The 19,162-nt window shown below is 37.2% G+C and overlaps 1 protein-coding gene across 1 annotated transcript in view; it reads right to left on the bottom strand.

Annotated features, from left to right (window-relative positions):
• Nucleotides 1–19,162, bottom strand: part of DCC (DCC netrin 1 receptor) — a 1,156,455-nt gene that overhangs the window by 111,501 nt on the left and 1,025,792 nt on the right. Inside the window, 2 exon segments of the mRNA XM_027118541.1 lie at nt 6,146–6,178; nt 9,167–9,361. Coding sequence (XP_026974342.1) covers nt 6,146–6,178; nt 9,167–9,361 — 228 coding nt within the window.

Here is a 19,162-nt window from a genome sequence, read left to right as displayed (position 1 = left end):
GAGGAGGCAGAATCCAGGACTGATAGAAGTGGGCAGAAAATAAAGCTAGGAACTTGATATTTGGCTGATGTCTACAGCAAAGGAGGACATTCAGCAACATGGTGGGCCTTACAATAAGAACTTGTCTAAGGAACCATTTGGGACTCCCCTGGTGGTCCAGTGGTTAAGACTCCGCGATTCCAGTGCTGGGGCATGGGTATGATCTTTGGTCGGGGAACTAAGATCCCACATGCCGTGCGGCCAAAAAAAAAAAAAAAAAGAGAGAGAAAGATATCTTTTTGTATTCATGAAAATGTCTATCTTTCAGGTCTGAGAAGATTAAAATTATACCATGAATCATGTCAACTTCTGCAAGCACTGAGTCCTTTTTTTTTTTTCTTTCAAAGTCACCTATTAAAACATAAAAACTCCTGAGAGGTTGACTAGGCAGTTTCTTGAACTGCTTGCTGGGGCCAGGATAAGCATCTTCACATTTTATCAAAAGCACATTACTTGTTTTTTTTGCCTCTACTTTCTCACCATAGTCCTAATTTCCAGAATTGCAAAATTCTGGAGCTGAGAAAAACATGTGAGAATAGCTTTTTCAAGGGGCTGTAGCAAGCAGCTGAATAATAAAGTGAGTTGAAATTACACACCCTAATAGGCTAAAAGGAGGTTTCATTTTCAATTAAATGACTCCCATCAAATGGTGCTAAAGGTTTCAATTTTTCAAACAGCAGCCTGGTTGCTGTCATCCAAACCCTGCAAAATCTGGATTGCATGAACTAAATTCCAAGCTTGACTAGACTGCCTTGAAAACCTTATTTCCCTGAAATTGGAAACAATTAACATTCTGTTTATTCATGAGATTGAATCAGCTGAGGTATAAAATGGCAGGTGTAGTGTTAGGCACTTGGCCTGCATACCCTATTGAGGGAAGACAAAGACCTTTAAACTGGGTGAATTTATGGGAAGGATGTATAAGTTTCATTATCTTGATAACAAAGTAGGAGTCGATTAACTCAGTGCATTTCCAGAAATTATACATTGGTATGAGCAGAGATTCTCAAGTTAGTTAGCCTGGGTATATGTCTCAGCCTAACCACTTACACATACTGTGAGCGTTTGGGCAAGATTTAACCTCTTGGCGTTTTATTTTCTGCATCTGTAAGGATGTTGTCAGAACTAAATATGATAGAACATGCACAGTGCACAGAAGAGTGATGGGTGCACAGTTGGAGTGCTGAAATGTGAAGCGCTACCCTACACGAAGACGCTGTGCCGTGCTTAGGTTTTTTTAAATTTTAACACCAATCCTAAAATTTGATCATCTGAAAACTTAAAAGAAATCCAAGGTAATTTGGGCAAAAGTCATCATTTTACAGGTGAGGATGCTGAGAAGAGTTCAGTCACATGCCCAAAGCCACACAGGTGCTCAGAGTGACAGCATGGTGCTAGAAATATTGGGCATCTGATTCCATTCTGGTTCTCTTCCAGCACACACTGAATGATGCTGACGGGAAAGCCCAGAGCATTACCAGCCATTACCACGATTCAGAGGAGAGAAATTCTCTCTCCATGGTGGGAGGGCCGTTCTCAGCAGGCCACCTTCATCTGGATCTAAAAACTGGTCTGTGAATTTATGCCTCTTTTTCAGGCCTCCTGTTTTAGGTCACCCCTCTGCAACCATGGAGAATTAAAGATACTTGATAGTGCTTGAAGCAAGCATTTTCTTCATGATTCATATCATCAATGATACAGATCATTTCATGAAGATTCCTGCCCTCTTTATGGTACTATGTCATGGTCACAGCACCCACTCTATTGCCCCATTGGGCAGGCATGGAAACACACATGAAATTGAAAACATTTGTGTTCATGCTAAGAATTACCAGTTTTTACATTATAGACACCTCAAAGTGGAGAACAACATTTTGGGGTTAAATGGAATCTAAGGATGCAAAGACAATCCTTTAAGATTAAAATTTTGATCTAATCATCACTTTCGAGAATTGGTCATAGTTTATAGTTACTGCTAACCTCCACTGCAACCCCAAAACAAGAAGCTTTTATAAATGCTTCTGTGAGAAACTCTAAAAGGTTTAAGCTGATTGTTGAAAAACAAAAAGCCAATTATTTTGTAAGTATAGAAACAGTCTACAAAGGAAAGACTAGAGTCAGAGATAAAGATGTTTGAATTCCAACTCTGCCTGCCACTATATTTGAGTGACCTTTTGTAAAACATTACCTTCTGCTTCCTCATTTGAAAATCTAGAAAGATAATCTGTAAAAGAGTGAAAGAACAGCTTGAGTCTTGAAAGTGGATGCTGTAAACTGAATTATGTCCTCTCTCACCCCCAAATTCATATGTTGAATTCCTAAAACCCAGTGTGACTGTATTTGGAGATATGGGCCTTTATAGAAGTAACTGAGGTTAAATGAAGTCATAAGGGTGGGGCCCTGATCCGATAGGATTAGTGTCCTTATAAGAAGAGACATGAGTGAGCTCATACTCTCTCCACCATGTGAGGACACAGCAAGAAGGCAGCTGTCTGCAAGCCAGGAAGAGAGCCCTCACCAGAAACCAACCCTGCCAGACTTTGATCTGAGACTTCCAGCCTCCAGAACTATGAGAAAATAAGTGTGTTACTTAATGCACCCAATCTATGGTGTTCTGTCTTGGCAGCCCGAGCTGACCAAGACAGTGGAGTTAGCACCATCCCCATGTTTTCTGAGATAAAGAACTGTCAGTATCATATATTCAGTGCTGTGGCTTCCCACTTATAACATGACCCCGGATTGAGAGCTGTTTGCTTTGTTCTCTAGAATATTCACAGAGTTGGGGAAAGAAAGCTTGGTATTGGGAAAATATACACCCACTTTAGATACAGAAACTTTATAGAGATATGTCAAAAGTGTGTGTGTGTGTGGCTGTGTATGTATATACGTAGCATATAGTGATGGAGACACTTGGTGGTTCAAAACAGGTTTTGCAAGATGCTTGCCTGGGTTTGAATCATGGCCTTGCTACTTCCTAGCTGTGTGTCTACAGGCAAATCACTTAAACTCTCTGAGTTTCAGCTTCTGTATCACTAAAACAGAGACAATAATAGCAACTCTTTCACAGTATTGTTATGAGGATTAAATGAGTTAACACAAGTTAAGTTCTTAGAACAGCGACTGATGGTGAGAGCTCCATAAGGATTAATTCTACCATTACACACGCCCACCCAGACACAGACAAATTGACAGGGTTTTTACCAAAATATGGAAAATAAAAAAGGAAAAGTGGATTTCTCTATCTTTTCCACTCACTTCACATAACCCATACAATTTCCCTACCTTGCCTGAACCTCCAAAAGAGTAAATCTGTGGTTAATCTCTAAAATCCCATGACTACTTTAAAACTTATTGGCCACTTGTGCCTACAAGAGACTAGAAAAATAATTAAGACGTGGAACAAGAGATAAGCAAATGCTAGATATAATCAATTTACACTTACGTAAAGGGGAAAAGGAGTCCTATATAAATCATCTATTATTTTCATACTAGTACTACTATTACTCAGAAGAAAATATTTTCCCCAAATCACACGTGATTCAAATATAATTGACTTTTTCTTTTCACATTTATGTTCTTCAGGGCAGATATTAGATTCCAACGAAAAGTAATTGTGACAAGAGACCACAGAGATACTTTTTAAAAACAAAACTTTTCTCACTTCCTCTCATATAAGTCAAACTCCATCTCCTGCTTTTCTATTTAGGATTCATCTTTGCAAGGTTAACTCTAACCCAGGGTGCTAAATTTTCTCTCTGAGCAAATTTTCTCTCAACAGAAATTCAGTGCTTGCCATAAATGTAACAGTGGGACCATTCTGCGTGGGAAGGGGGTATATTGGTCTAACAGAGAGCACAATAATGCATAGTCCACTGATTTGCTATGTGCTGAGAGTGGGAACATTCAGAGCAGCTTTTTCCTACTATTTTCACCATTCTTAGAGAGATCTTTAAACTGGGTTATTTTTTGTGCACTTGGTCATCAACTCAGATGAATGATTTTGTTTTCAAAGAGTTTTTAACTGCCAACAAATTTTATACGCGTTCTTGTAAAAATGTAAAGATCTTACCTATAATCACTAAATTACATGTTGTCACTCCCTCTTAATTTTACAAGTAATTTGAGTTTGATGTAAAATTTAGAACCTATCAATTTGACCAACTCTATACCAGCGGTGATTGAATATGGGACCAACTAGTATAATGTGTGACAGAATCCTTTTAAGTAATGTTAGATGAAGGAAAAGAACAATTTCCCAAATATATTAACACACTCAGGCACTGGCAATAATTCTTGGGAATTCCTTTTGTTGCCAGTAATTGATCTGATTTCACCGTCAATATGAAAATCGGAGTAAAATCCATGGAGAGTGTGTGACTGGAGAGACTGTACAAAATATATTTCTTGGTAGCTGAGAATATTATTAAGCAAAACAGTTAACTTAAAAAGTAATAGCAAAAAACAGTTAAAAGGAATCCAGAAACAACTGGAAACTCACTTATTGAGAAGCTTGGGCATGTTGTCACCCAAACGGCTAATAATGTAACTTTTTATCTGGTTCAGTTACTTAAAAAAAATGTTTGTGAGTTTTCTTTCTCTCTATGCATACTTTTTCTAAATATAATTTCAAACATTGGGAGTTACCGGCCTGTGGAAATTCCAAATTCACTTCAGTTAAGGAAACTATGTGATGTTGTTGTAATTATTTTTGAACTGAAATAATACATTCTGCTAATTAACTATTCCAGCCTGAATTTGTCTAGCACTAATATTTAATTTACCTAAGTGAATACACACTAACTGCCAATTATTTATCATTAGTAGTTTTACAAATATTACTGTTCAGTAGATATTGGCCTTACGAAAATATTTTAAGTATAAGCAAGCAGGAACAGCTAGGTGATTAATGGAAACATGAACCCTGGGTGGACATTTCTGTGTATTGTATCATTTCTATTACTCCCTGTGTGACGCTCTAGCCATGTTCTCTTAAGCAGAGGGATGGTATATGGACCCAGAAATAAACTTGAACACAGGATCATTAAAGGTAATACGACTCATGTAGACAACCTGCTACTGTTAGTGAAACTCAACATTCAGATGCTTAGTATCTGTCAATAGTTGGAAAGTATTCTTGTTGAAAAGCATGTTTTCCTGAAATCTACAACAGGAGGCCTTATGAGACATGATGCTGACAAGGAGGTTCTGTTGACAGGTGCCCAAAGCAGGAGACAACTATACAAGCTGTGGACTCTGAACCAACACTCATGACACTGACTATAACCAGCATTTCCAAACACTCCCTTCTTTGAAGAATATAACATCCTGAAAAAAATAAAACTCATAAGCTATTCTTTTTCTCCTTTAGCATTCTACTAATTAACCTTAGTGGTAAAAGAATGGAATCCTAATAGATCAGTCTACAAATCATGGTAATAAATTCCTATCTACCTGAGAGTTGACGGATAACTCTGATTTACCTCCATTTTCCTTTGTGTAAAACCAACCCTGTTTCTCTACACAAATCGGCTTTTAGCAAATGAATGGAAGGAGGATAAAATACTGCAAGTCAAACTGGTACCTGATTCATGAAATGAAAGCTTTCTGGCTTCAAAATCAACAAAAGTAATGCCCTAAAGAAAAGTTGACCTAACTTTGTTTTTATGTATTAAAAGAAGCTCATTGTAGAGGAAAAGCACACATGATTTATGAGTTTTCTCTGTCGAGCTACAGAACTTTAATCCAGAGTTCATGAAAGGGTGCAAGAGCAGCTTGAAAATTATGCTGAGCTTAATTATACTTAATGTGAATTATTCAGAAGTGCAGACAGAGACTAAAAATTTATTTCATACAAAGAAGCTTGACATTTTAATTGGTCCATCAGAATGGAGACAAAACAATTTCCTCTCAAGAAAATTTACATCCTCCCTATCAGAACTGAAACCTCAGCCAGGCAGAACTTCATTAATAAGATTAATTATCACACTGGTGTCTGCTTCATCAGGTGTATGGCCCAGGTGAAAAGAGGAATAGAAAATAATGACTGACATTTCTAACGGATAAGATTGATTCAGGGAGGGAAAAATGACAGATTAAACCACCATACCTTGGTCATTAGCCATTTTGTCAGGGTGTTCCACTGTGGGGAAAGAGAAATATTATTAGAGTTTGGTAGTTTCCATCAAGAAAGCTGACATTTCAAATCAACAGTTTTGTTAGCGAGTTCTCAAATCAAGGCCAATGCCCTACTGAAAACAAATTGATAAGGAATTTGGTTAATGTGATTATTTTGATTAAATTAGTCATAGAAAGAAATGGAAAATAATTCTTTTGCTGTATAAATGTGTTCTAAAAGTGTTATCTGTAACATTCCTCTAAACATAAACTCAAAACGATCATCATGCAAGTTTAATTAATGATACAATTTACAGTAAAATAAAGTGCATGTCATTACCAAGTAATTATCACCCGTATATTTTAAACAAGCTAAGGAAGCTATTTTCTTGTATTCATTTTAAATTTTTCAACAAGAAAAGTTTACCAATTCTCACATGAATAGGGTAAAATAAGAAAATATCGTAAAGTTTAATCTAAATTCTTTGCTTTTAAACCTTGTGAAGAAAAGCCTTGACTTGTTCACAACTTGTCTATAGATAAAGATGAAGCATTTGTGAAACGTTACCTAGTTACATTTCTTGCTCTCACAAAATGAATAACCAGTTTCCTTTCAATTGCTCATTTGGAGTGAAACCTGATTTAGACATGAAGTCCTAAAAACCTGGATAGATGAAGATTGGCTCACTTTTCTCCTGCCTCCCCCCCCGCCCCACCCCGCCCGCTTCTACTCTGTCATTAAGGGCTGTCATGCAGGTTGGGGCTGAATGCTTTTTTTGGTGCATTCTTGGCAAACTTTCGGATTAGCTGTTACCAAATCTAGCTTTTGAATAGCTCAGTCACCAGAATTCAAAAGTCTACTATTTATTAGCATACTTTTCCTAGGAGAATTGAGAAATAGACTATCTAGTTATTCTAAGCCTCTTCTTTAGTATGTCCAAGCAAATGGGTAAAAATGTCAATCAGATACCTGTTTCTAATTTTTCGGCTGTTTGCCATCATGTTTTATTAAGTTTTTGGCCAGATAGATGGGCATAATGTGGTAACATATTTATGAGCCAAGTATCCTTTAAAATAACACACATCAGATGTTAAATATACATCTTTAAATATCAGCTATAGAACATCTGAATTATTTTCAATGGCTAAATAATAGAGGCTCTTGAAATCATTCATCCTCCAGAAAAATGATACTGTGCTGTAAAATGGAAAGGACTTATATGCAGATCATTATGAGGTAGTTACCATTCTTGGGTCTTAGTATTTTTCTGTATAAACATATAATTGTCCTTAAATTGAGCAGTAATTTTTACACTTGCAAGCATGTAAAGTTTTTCTAGTATTCATACCACAAGATATTTTTTTCATGTTGCTACCCTGTGTCCTTAAAAAAAAAATTAATTTTGTTTGAGATTTTCTTTCTTGCCGTATCAAAATTTCTTTTAACATATAAGGACAATAGTTCCTGAAAGGAAATATTTAAAGTTGGCAATAGTATGCTATCCACATAATACAATGCTTTTTAATTTTTATTCCCTTACATAAAAAGGCTAAAGTGTTTCATTATATTTTGAATAGAGCCCATATACATGAAATCCGTACAAAATTCCAAAAGAGTTGTAAATGAAAAAAAGTCAAGTTAAATATGTCCACTTTGCGCTGATGGCAGAAAATGTAATAATGTATCTTTCTTTGACATGTTGGCTTTCAGCATAAAAAGATAAATTTTAATTAATTAATTTTATCTTTTTTTTTCGTTTCCAATTTTTTTCCAATTATTTAAGAAATAATTGACGTACATCACTGTACAAGTTTAAGATACACAACATGATGATCTGATTTACACATATTGGGAAATGGTGACCACAACAGCTTTAGTTAACATCTTCATCTCATATAGGTACAGTAAAAAGAAAGGAAAAAATTGTCTTCATCATAACTCTTGGGATCTACCCTTTTATAAATATCTTGAAATATCAAATATCTTGAACGTTTGTATCTTTTGATTACCTTCCTCGAATTCCTCCTCTCATCACCTCCTACCTTTGGTAACCATAAATCTGATCTTTTGCTATAAGTTTGGTGTTTATCTGTTTGTTTAGGTCCCATCTATAAGTGAGATCATATAGTATTTGTCTTTCTCTCTCTGACTTATTTCACTTAGCATAACACCTTCAAGGTCCATCCATATTGTCACAAACGGTAGGATTTCCCTGTTTGTTTGTTTTTTTTTTTTGCGGTACGCGGGCCTCTCACTGTTGTGGCCTCTCCCGTTGCAGAGCACAGGCTCGGGACGCGCAGGGTCAGCGGCCATGGCTCACGGGCCCAACCGCTCCGCGGCATGTGGGACCTTCCCAGACCGGGGCACGAACCCGTGTCCCCTGCATCGGCAAGCAGACTCCCAACCACTGCGCCACCAGGGAAGCCCAGGATTTCCCTGTTTTTTTATGGCTGAATAATATTCCATTATGTACATATAATTATATATAACTTTATTATATATATATAATGGAATATATATACATATATCACAACTTCTTTATCCATCTGTGAACATTTACACTCTTTCCATGGCTGTTGCACATAATACTGCTCTGAACATTGGGATGCAGATATCTTATAGGGTTAGTGTTTTTGTTTCCTTTGGATATATTCCCAGAAGTGGAATTGCTAGATCATATGATATTTCTATTTTTAATTTTTTGAGGAACCTCCATACTCTTTTCCATAGTGGCTGCACCAACTTACATTCCCCAAATGGTGCACGAGGGTTCCCTTTTCTCCACAGCCAAGCCAGCATTTGTTGTCTCTTGTCTTTTGGATGATGTCCATTCTAACAGGCTTGAGGTGATATCTCATTCTGGTTTTAATTTGCATTTTAATTTCTTTTGAATGTCCACTGTAGTCACGTGCCAACAGAGATGGTTTAAGGCAATTCCTAACACAGACTCCAACCCTATTTTATAACAACTCCATAGGAAAAAACCCCAAAATGACAGGAAATGATTCAAACCTTTCAGAGTCCTGAAAAGGATGGGATCAGAGAGGGGCCCCACTCCTTTCACATTCCGTGCTTGAATTCGAAAGTAATACATAGTGTCAAGGTTGAGATCCATGATTTGATGTGTAAGCCGATCACCACTGATTGTTTCCATAACCCAGTCATCAATTGGAATGTTCTTGTCCAAGGTATAAAACAAGATGTAAGCTGCATGAATAAATGAACACAACGTTGATTACTGTACTGACTACATGTTACACTTCTGCTTCCAAACATCCATGTGTCCCAAGTGTAATTTTCAAGGATTATCATATATCCACAATCTATAAAGCACATTATTCAGTTTGGCAAGTAATGATGTTTTTTTGTATTGCAAAGCTTAGAAAATGAATTGCTTCAATGTACAAAATCTAAAAGTGGAATAAGCCATTAGAAATAAAAAAATCTGCCATATTTAAAAAATGCCAGGTTTCTGCTGCCTGTAAATCCTGATTATTGGTTTGCGCTAATATATAGGCATGAAGAGAAACATAAAAGACAGATAACCAGTCTGTATCATTTTCCCTGTATCCAATAATCAAGATAAGTAATGTTTATTTTGGCTAGTGTTTAAATAATAAAAATAGATTGAAAAGTATAAAATGCCCTATATTTTTAAAGTGTTATAAAAATAAATGATCTTATTTGGTTACTGTAATAACTCTGTGACGTTGGCAGGGGTACTGTTGCTATCTTTTCATAGATGATGAAGTTGAGCATGACCCAAGCTCAGTGATAAAAGGGCTAGGATAACATCCTCTGCTACCATATCAAACATCCAACACCATTTCCCCCTGTCCATCCCACCCAGGCAAAAATAAACAAACAAAGAAAGAAAAAGTATTTCTGGATAACTGTAGGTTATCCACTTAGTATCTCAAATATTAAAAAATCCATCATTTGATAGTATCATTCATCCTCTGTGTTAGGGGATGAATAATTGTAGTGTATTCAGTGGTGACAGTCTAATATGCACCCAAACAGATCCAGGTATCCCTGTAAAATATTCATATTCTAACATTATATTTAGCTAATATTTAAGCTAGCTTTTATCTAAAAGCATTAATTCATCACTTTATATTACACTACATATTATATCAGACGATAGTGTCATATAAACTGTAAAATAACTCATTGCAGGCGTCTTTGCTACATGAATGTGGTGTCAGCCTCTACTTCTATCAAATCTCTGCAATGGTATCCGCATCAGATAGGCCGCAAATGTCCCTAGGTCTATTCTTACGCATTGAATACATTCTTTGTAAATAATACTTTTTAAAAAGAATTGTCTTCCTTTGATTCCCCTAGTCCTTCCTTTTGAGTCCCGCTTGTCCCATCCGGACTGGGGACCTTCACGCATAGATATTTCAGTGGTCATGTCACAGGTTCTTTGACTCAGATTCACTTGCCTTCCAAAATAACCATGCGTATTACCTACATCTCAGCACAACTCTTAATTCCACGAGGACTGATTTCCATACTATCCTTATTCCTACTTCCCTCTTACTCCTCACACCTTTCCTTACTTTCTCCATCCAACTCCTACCTGGCCATCCAGGTCTAGTTTAAGCTACATCTAACATATGAAACGTTCCTCTATAGTGAGCTCTCCTTTCTGTACACTTTGTAACCCACTTCAATAAAGTATAAGAGTACTTATACAATTTTGTATCATTTTCACTTAATCCCATAGTGATTTACAGAATTATGCCTGGGTTTGGAGGATGCATTATACACAGTGAACTGGAGATTTTTTCCTTGTGATTCTGTAGGATTAAGCAATGCCACAAACTCCAACAGCCAGAAGTCCATTTGTCTTAAATTCAGATCAATGCTGAAAACTTGCATCGATTTTGCTTTGGCTTTCACCTTTTCCCAACTTCATTGTTTTTCAAATCTGCCTACTCATAAGAATTACCTGGGGACTAGGTATAGGTTACAAAACATAGAGCCCAAGAAAGGGCATTTTGATTCAATAGGTATGGAGACAAGTCTTGGATAGCCCCTCAATTATCCCTGCCTCCTGGCAGTTACAGCTTTGTGTAGTCTTTTCTCTCTGAGTGTACATGGGACCTAAGTCTTGCTTTTAACCAACAGAATATGGCAAATGTGATGGACTGTCACCTCCATGATTATGTTACATAAGTTATAACTTCTGTCTTGCTAGCAGACTCTATAGACTCTCTCCTTTGTTCGCTTTGATGAAATAAGTTGCCAGATGGAGAAGACCATGTGGCAAGGAACTAAGGCGGGGCTCTGATCAACAGCCAGTAAGGAACTGAGTCCTGCCAACAACTACATAAACTTAGAAGCAAATATTTTCCCAGGTAAGCCTCAAATGAGATATCAGCCGAAGCTAACACCTTCATTGCCAGCTTGTAAGAGACCCTAAGGCAGATTACCCAGCTAAGTTGTTCTTGGATTCCTGACTGACAGAAACAGTGAGATAGCAAATGGGTGTTATTTTAAGCTGCTAAATTTGTGGTGATATTGTTACACAGCAGTAGCTAACAGGTTAATGGTAACCCCAGTAAACTGCACCCCAGCTGATTTCTGTGTTCCAGTAAAGTCAGGAATCACTGCTCTAGTTGATGATGTGAATTCTGCATATTTTGTGGTATATTTGTTGAGATGTTGATGCTGCAGATATGAATATGTAAGATGTGGAGAGCTCAGGGGAAAATAAAAGACTAATCAAGATAAAGAAGTCTACAAAATTTATAAAGGCTATATGGCTCCTCCCTCTGGCTGATATTAAAATTGGAAGACTATAATTCAAAAGGGATTATAAAATATCATTGGATAAAGGAGTTGTTTCTGACTCATAGATGTCCATTCTTTGATAACTCAGCCCCTGAGATCAACATCAGTACAACCTCCTAATATTCTGTGAGCCAGAAAAGTCTCCATTCTTGTACCCAAAGAACCATATCTACTGAAAAGACGACCCTGGCACTAGTAATATTGTTCTAGCTTTTATTATGTACATGTCTTATCTCTTCAAAAGAATAAAAATATTCCTTTAGTTCAGGAGCTATATCTCATATTACTTCTTATTCTTCAAAGAAAACTAATAAAATAGTCTTCACACAATAGGTATTGAAACTCACTTATTGAATAAAATCCCCTAGCCTGTAAGTATATAAGTTTTGAATTCATGACATTTAAGGAAGTTGTTGAAGTTTTCATGGGCTGTTGTAAGTACATGATGAACTTGAAAGTTTGGATAATTGTGCTCCCATCTCAAGTCAGCTACACCTACTCCTGATTTTCTCCATTTACCAAATGAGAATATAGTATTTGCCTTCATGTAATTTTTTTCTATGTGAAGAGTATTCACTGAAGCATTTAAAAGTGACAGTTCTGGCATCAGGTAAGTAAAGTTGAAAGTGCAGGTTCTGACTCCAAATTGTATTTGAGCAATTTCCTGAAATTTATTTTAAAAAGCCTGTCATTGGTTGTAAATTTGAAAACTGAGTTGGAGGATACAAAACAAGAGTACATCACTCAAAACTCTAAAATCTAGCCTTAGGAAAACCATACAACTTCATTTGGATATGTGAGTTTGGCATGTTTTGAGGCTATTAAATCCATTGTTGAAGTCTCACCTTATAGATTTCCATTTAAACCACATAGATTGGGACACATTTATAGGTTTCTCACTATCGTTCTGTATCTATATGTTCATTCCTTTGTGTCCAATTCCCTGTCATTCTCCATCCTCTCATCTTACATTTTTTCCACTTTATTTTTATCTCTTACCCACCACCCTGGGCAATAATAAAGTATGTATTATATTCTGTCATAGGTTGTAAGACCTTTTGGGATTATAAATTTACCTGGGCATTCCTACATTGAAATATCATTTGTGTAAATACTTAAAAAACGTAGCATCATACATCTTTCATTTTGATGCTACTTATACAAATAGGTAGTTGTAATTCCAGAAGCAAAGTGTCAGAAAGTAGTCACCTCCACCTCTCTTCTCTCTTCTGTCCTTTTCCATACTTCCTCCCACTCATGGGCGATTCCCTTCCGTGGATCAGGTAGGTGGATAAGTACTGGGAAGACTGAGATACATGATGTGGCCCCTCTCAGCAAGGAGCTCAGCCCAGTGAGGGCTTCTCATCTTTAAAGAACTGATTCTGATAATCATATATATAGGTCGATATATAAAAAAGGAGGACCTGTTTTCTCCTTTTTTTGTGGTCAAACATTATAGGTTATGGATTCAGGGAGGCCTGACCTCAAATCATAATGCTATCATTTACTAGCTTTGCAACCCTGAGCGACCTGAATAATCCAAGTATGTCTCAATTTTCTTAACTGAAAACAAGTTGCTGTGAGATAATGCATTTTAAAACCTTAATATATGAGTGTATTTCTATTACATTATCTTTTACATAGTAACTACCTAGTAAATGCTAAGGCTTTTTAAATTTATATTAATAAAGCTTAATATCTTGTTTAGAAGCTAGAACTACAGTTTCAAGTCAAACAATATATTTAATATCAATTTAATGATTATTCTGCTCAACAAATGTTTATTAATTATCTATTAAGTGTCAAAGATATTGTTACTGGGGAGAAAGCATTGAACAAAATCTGAACCCTGTTCTCCTGCTGCTTTCAGCCTTGTACTATAAGCATTTAGATTTTCTCTTATGATAAGATGGAAAGGGGATGGACAGGAAGAAGTCAAGATGACTAAGTTTCCAACTTTTGCTGCTGGGTGAACTGTGGAGGCTTCTAAAAAGATGAGAGTAAGAATGTTTAGACACATGACTCCAGTGTGAGTGCCCAGCTGGGTTCACAATCCCAATGGGCTAACAACCTATTCCAGAATATAATAGTGCATTGTTTGGCCATTGGTGGTGGGTGATAGAGCAAAAAATGGAAGAACGGGAGAGAGGGGGATTGGGGAGTAGAACGAGGTGACACTAAGACAGACAAGTGGAAATGTACAATATGAGGGATGTGTGTATTTAGAATTCCTTGGAGGGAGACATAGATTCCAGAGACATGAGATCATGTTCACTGAAGTCCTGGCTACAGTGCAGATACTTTTTCAGAGAAAGTAATGAAGGGAATGAAAAGATCTGCATTCTGGGAAGTAACACTTATGGAACAGGTGGAAGAAAAGTATGCTTAGGAGACTGAGAAGTTATAGCCTGGAAGTGGGAAGAAAAGTGGTTAGGTGATTTTACAAAAGTCAAGAGAGAGGAGAATTTCAAGGAAGAGGAATTGGACTAGAGTATCGAATGACACGGAGAAAGAGGGTACAACCTTAGTCATTAGATGGTATTGATAAGGAAACAATCTTTGAGGCTCTAACTCTTTTATCTGCACAGGTCCTTGATCTCAGATAATGTTAGATGTTGCATTTATTTAGATCAGTGTTGCACAAATCTAACTGTACGTTAAAATCACTTGGGGAGCTTTTACGAAGTACCACTCTCAATCCCTCCTCAGATAAATTAAATCATAAATCAGTTGAGCATCATTGATTTGGACCAGTAGAATACTGATAGGAAGAGAAAAACGCAGTGCAATAGTTAAGACTAGGAGCCTGAGTTTTACATCCCAGCTCTGCTACTTCTTCATTATCTGACTTTGGGAAAGTTATTTACACTGGAAGGCCCCCAACTCTTTATTTCAAAATGAAATAATAGGAATATATGATCGCTTATAAGACAAAAGTGCTTAGCAGAATGCCAAGCATGTAGTAAATGCTTAATTCATTTTGAACCATTTTCTTCTGAAAACGTCAGTCTAAATTCCTAAGATGCCAGTATATAATCAAGGAATTTAGGCACTGGAATTACCTGGATCTCCTCTTTCATCCTCTTTTTTGTTTAATCTTTTTGAAATATATATATATATATATACACACACACACATATATATTTATATATATATACATTTATAAATATATATATTTATAAATTGATGATCTGGTTCTGTTCAGAGTACAATAGTGAACCCTTGTCCTACAATGAATTTCAACTGGGAATAATAATCACTAAATTATTTCAGGGCTCACCGGGTATCAGGGACTTTTCTCAGTCCTTTATTATAACAATTCTACAAAAGAAGTTCTAAAGTAAGACTCAGGGAGGTTAAATAACTTGCTCAGATATCTCCGTCAGAAGCTTGGGTTCGTAACCACCCTGTTCTCCTGCTGTGCACATACAGGGATTTAGGAAAACAAAGAAATACAAAAGTAAGATGGGAGTATATCCCTCCACACAGGCACACGTGTGCTCTGACACACTGGAAAACAACTCACATCTTCCGTTGTCCTTTCACAAGAAATTGAGTATGGAAAATCTGGGCTCTCAGCCTATCGGTCTGATATTTTGAATATTTTATCATCCTACTTTTTGAAGTGATTTGAATGAAAGAATCAAAATATGCATAGAACAGAAGTGGTTTTAAGTGTTGTTTAAAGTTGTTTCAATGGTTTTTAGTGTTTGCTCCCTGTTGAATTGAGTCAAAATATCTCAACTTGATAATCACAACTTGGTTTTAATAAATGAAGCAGTCTTTAAAGGTGAAAAGTATTTCATCCCATACTTTTACTACGCCATTGTACAAGAATGGATTTTTAGTATTGAGAACTATGGAACGTACACCTCTAAATAAAATATGTGGACACAATTTCTTATACATGCACTGTGACATTGGCAGACAGAATTTTATTGCTCAGATTAATTGGCATTTCCTAATATGGGACAGACTTCCACTTTTTCCAACTGAAAAGGAAAATTAAGCTTTTTTTTCAGAGTTGAAAACACATTCTGGGACCCTGAACCAAGATGGCGGAGCAGAAGGACGCACTCTCACTCCCTCTTGCGAGAACACCAGAATCACAACTAGCTGCTGGACAGTCATCGATAGGAAGACACTTGAACTCACAACAAAGATACCCTACATCCAAAGACAAAGGAGAAGCCACAATGAGATGGTAGGAGGGGCGCAATCACAGTAAAATCAAATCCCATAACTGCTGGGTGGGTGACTCACAGCCTGGAGAACACTTATACCACAGAAGTCCACCCACTGGAGTGAAGGTTCTGAGCCCAACGTCACGCTTCCCAACCTGGGGATCTGGTAACAGGAGGAGGAATTCCTAGAGAATCAGACTTTGAAGGTTAGTGGGATTCAACTGCAGGACTTCGACAGGACTGGGGGAAACAGAGACTCCACTCTTGGAACACATGAAGTAGTGTGCACATCGGGACCCAGGGGAAGGAGCAGTGACCCAAGGGGAGACTGAGGCAGACCTGGTTCAGTGTTGCAGGGTCTCCTACAGAGCAGGGGGCTGGCTGCGGCTCAGGCTCACCGTGGGGACAAGGACACTGGCAGCAGAAGTTCTGGGAAGTACACCTTAGTGTGAACCCTCCCAGAGTCTGTCATTAGCCCCACCAAAGAGCCCAGGTAGGCTCCAGTGTTGCATTGCCTCAGGCCAAACAACCAACAAGGAGGGAACCCAGCCCCACCCATCAACAGTCAAGCAGATTAAAATTTTACTGAGCTCTGCTCACCAGAGCAAGAGTCAGCTCTACCCACCACCAGTCCCTCTCATCAGGAAACTTGCACAAGCCTCTTAGATAGGCTCATCCACCAGAGGGCAGACAGCAGAAGCAAGAAGAACTATAATCCTGCATCCTGTGGAACAAAAACCACATTCACAGAAAGACAGACAAGATGAAAAGGCAGAGGGCTATGTACAAAATGAAGGAACAAGATAAAACCCCAGAAAAACAACTAAATGAAGTGGAGATAGGTAACCTTCCAGAAAAAGAATTCAGAATAATGATAGTGAAGATGATCCAGGACCTCAGAAAAAGAATGGAGGCCAAGATCGAGAAGATGAAGAAATGCTTAACAAAGACCTAGAAGAATTAAAGAACAAACAAACAGAGATGAACAATACAATAACTGAAATGAAAACTACACTAGAAGGAATCAATAGCAGAATAACTGAGGCAGAAGAACGGATAAGTGACCTGGAAGACAGAATGGTGGAATTCCTGCTGCGGAACAGAATAAAGAAAAAAGAATGAAAAGAAATGAAGACAGCCTAAGAGACATCTGGGACAACATTAAACACAACAATATTCGTATTATAGGGGTCCCGGAAGGAGAAGAGAGAGAGAAAGGACCAGAGAAAACATTTGAGGACATTATAGTCAAAAACTTCCCTAACATGGGAAAGGAAATAGCCATCTAAGTCCGGGAAGTGCAGCAAGTCGCATACAGGATAAACCCAAGGAGAAACACGTCGAGACACATAGTAATCAAACTGGCAAAAATTAAAGACAAAGAAAAATTATTGAAAGCAGCAAGGGAAAAATGACAAATAATATACAAGGGAACTCCGATAAGGTTAACAGCTGATTTCTCAGCAGAAACTCTACAAGCCAGAAGGGAGTGGCATGATATACTTAAAATGATGAAAGGGAAGAACCCACAACCAAGATTACTCTACCCAGCAAGGATCTCATTCAGATTCAATGGAGAAAGCAAAAGATTTACAGACAAGCAAAAGCTAAGAGAATTCAGCATCACCAAACCAACTCTACAACAAATGCTAAAGGAACTTCTCTAAGTGGGAAACACAAGAGAAGAAAAGAACCTACAAAAACAAACCCAAAACAATTAAGAAAATGGTCATAGGAACATACATATCGATAATTACCTTAAACGTGAATGGATTAAATGTTCCGACCAGAAGAAACAGGCTTGCTGAATGGATACAAAAACAAGACCCATATATATACTGTCTACAAGAGACCCACTTCAGACCTAGGGACACATAAAGACTGAAAATAAGGGGATGGAAAAAGATATTCCATGCAAATGGAAATCAAAAGAAAGCTGGAGTAGCAATACTCATATCAGATAAAATAGACTTTAAAATAAAGAATGTTACAAGAGACAAGGAAGGACACAACATGATGATCAAGGGATCAATCAAAGAAGAAGATATAACACTTATAAATATATATGCACCCAACATAGGAGTACCTCAATACATAAGGCAACTGCTAACAGCTATAAAAGATGAAATCGACAATAACACAATAATAGTGGGGGATGTTGACACCTCACTTACACCAATTGAAAGATCATCCAAAATGAAAATAAATAAGGAAACAGAAGCTTTAAATGACACAATAGACCAGATAGATTTAATTGATATTTACAGGACATTCCATCCAAAAACCGCAGATTACACTTTCTTCTCAAGTGTGCATGGAAGATTCTCCAGGATAGATCACATCTTGGGTCACAAATCAAGCCTCAGTAAATTTAAGAAAATTGAAATCATATCAAGCATCTTTTCTGACCACAACGCTATGAGATTAGAAATGAATTACAGGGAAAAAAACGTAAAAAACACAAACACATGGAGGCTAAACAATATGTTCCTAAATAACCAAGAGATCACTGAAGAAATCAGAGAGGAAATCAAAAAATACCAAGAGACAAATGACAATGAAAACACGATGGTCCAAAACCTATGGGAGGCAGCAAAAGCAGTTCTAAGAGGGAAGTTTATAGCTATATAAACCTACCTCAAGAAACAAGAAAAATCTCAAATAAACAATCTAACCTTACACCTAAAGGAACTAGAGAAAGAAGAACGAACAAAACCCAAAGTTAGCAGAAGAAAAGAAATCATAAAGATCAGAGCAGAAATAAATGAATAGAAACAAAGAAAACAATAGCAAAGGTCAATAAAACTAAAAGTTGGCTCTTCAAGAGGACAAACAAAATTGATAAAACATTAGGCGGACTCATCAAGAAAAAGAGGGAGAGGACTCAAATGAATAAAATTAGAAATGAAAAAGGAGAAGTTACAACAGACACCACAGAAATACAAAGCATCCTAAGAGACTACTACAAGCAACTCTATGCCAATAAAATGGACAACCCGGAAGAAATGGACAAATTCTTAGA

The sequence above is a fragment of the Aethalodelphis obliquidens genome, unplaced genomic scaffold (genome assembly GCF_003676395.1).
Source record: "Aethalodelphis obliquidens isolate GAN/ISIS:26980383/991018 unplaced genomic scaffold, ASM367639v1 scaffold19, whole genome shotgun sequence".
Lineage (NCBI taxonomy): Eukaryota > Metazoa > Chordata > Mammalia > Artiodactyla > Delphinidae > Aethalodelphis > Aethalodelphis obliquidens.
This window is presented reverse-complemented; position numbering and strand designations above follow the sequence as displayed.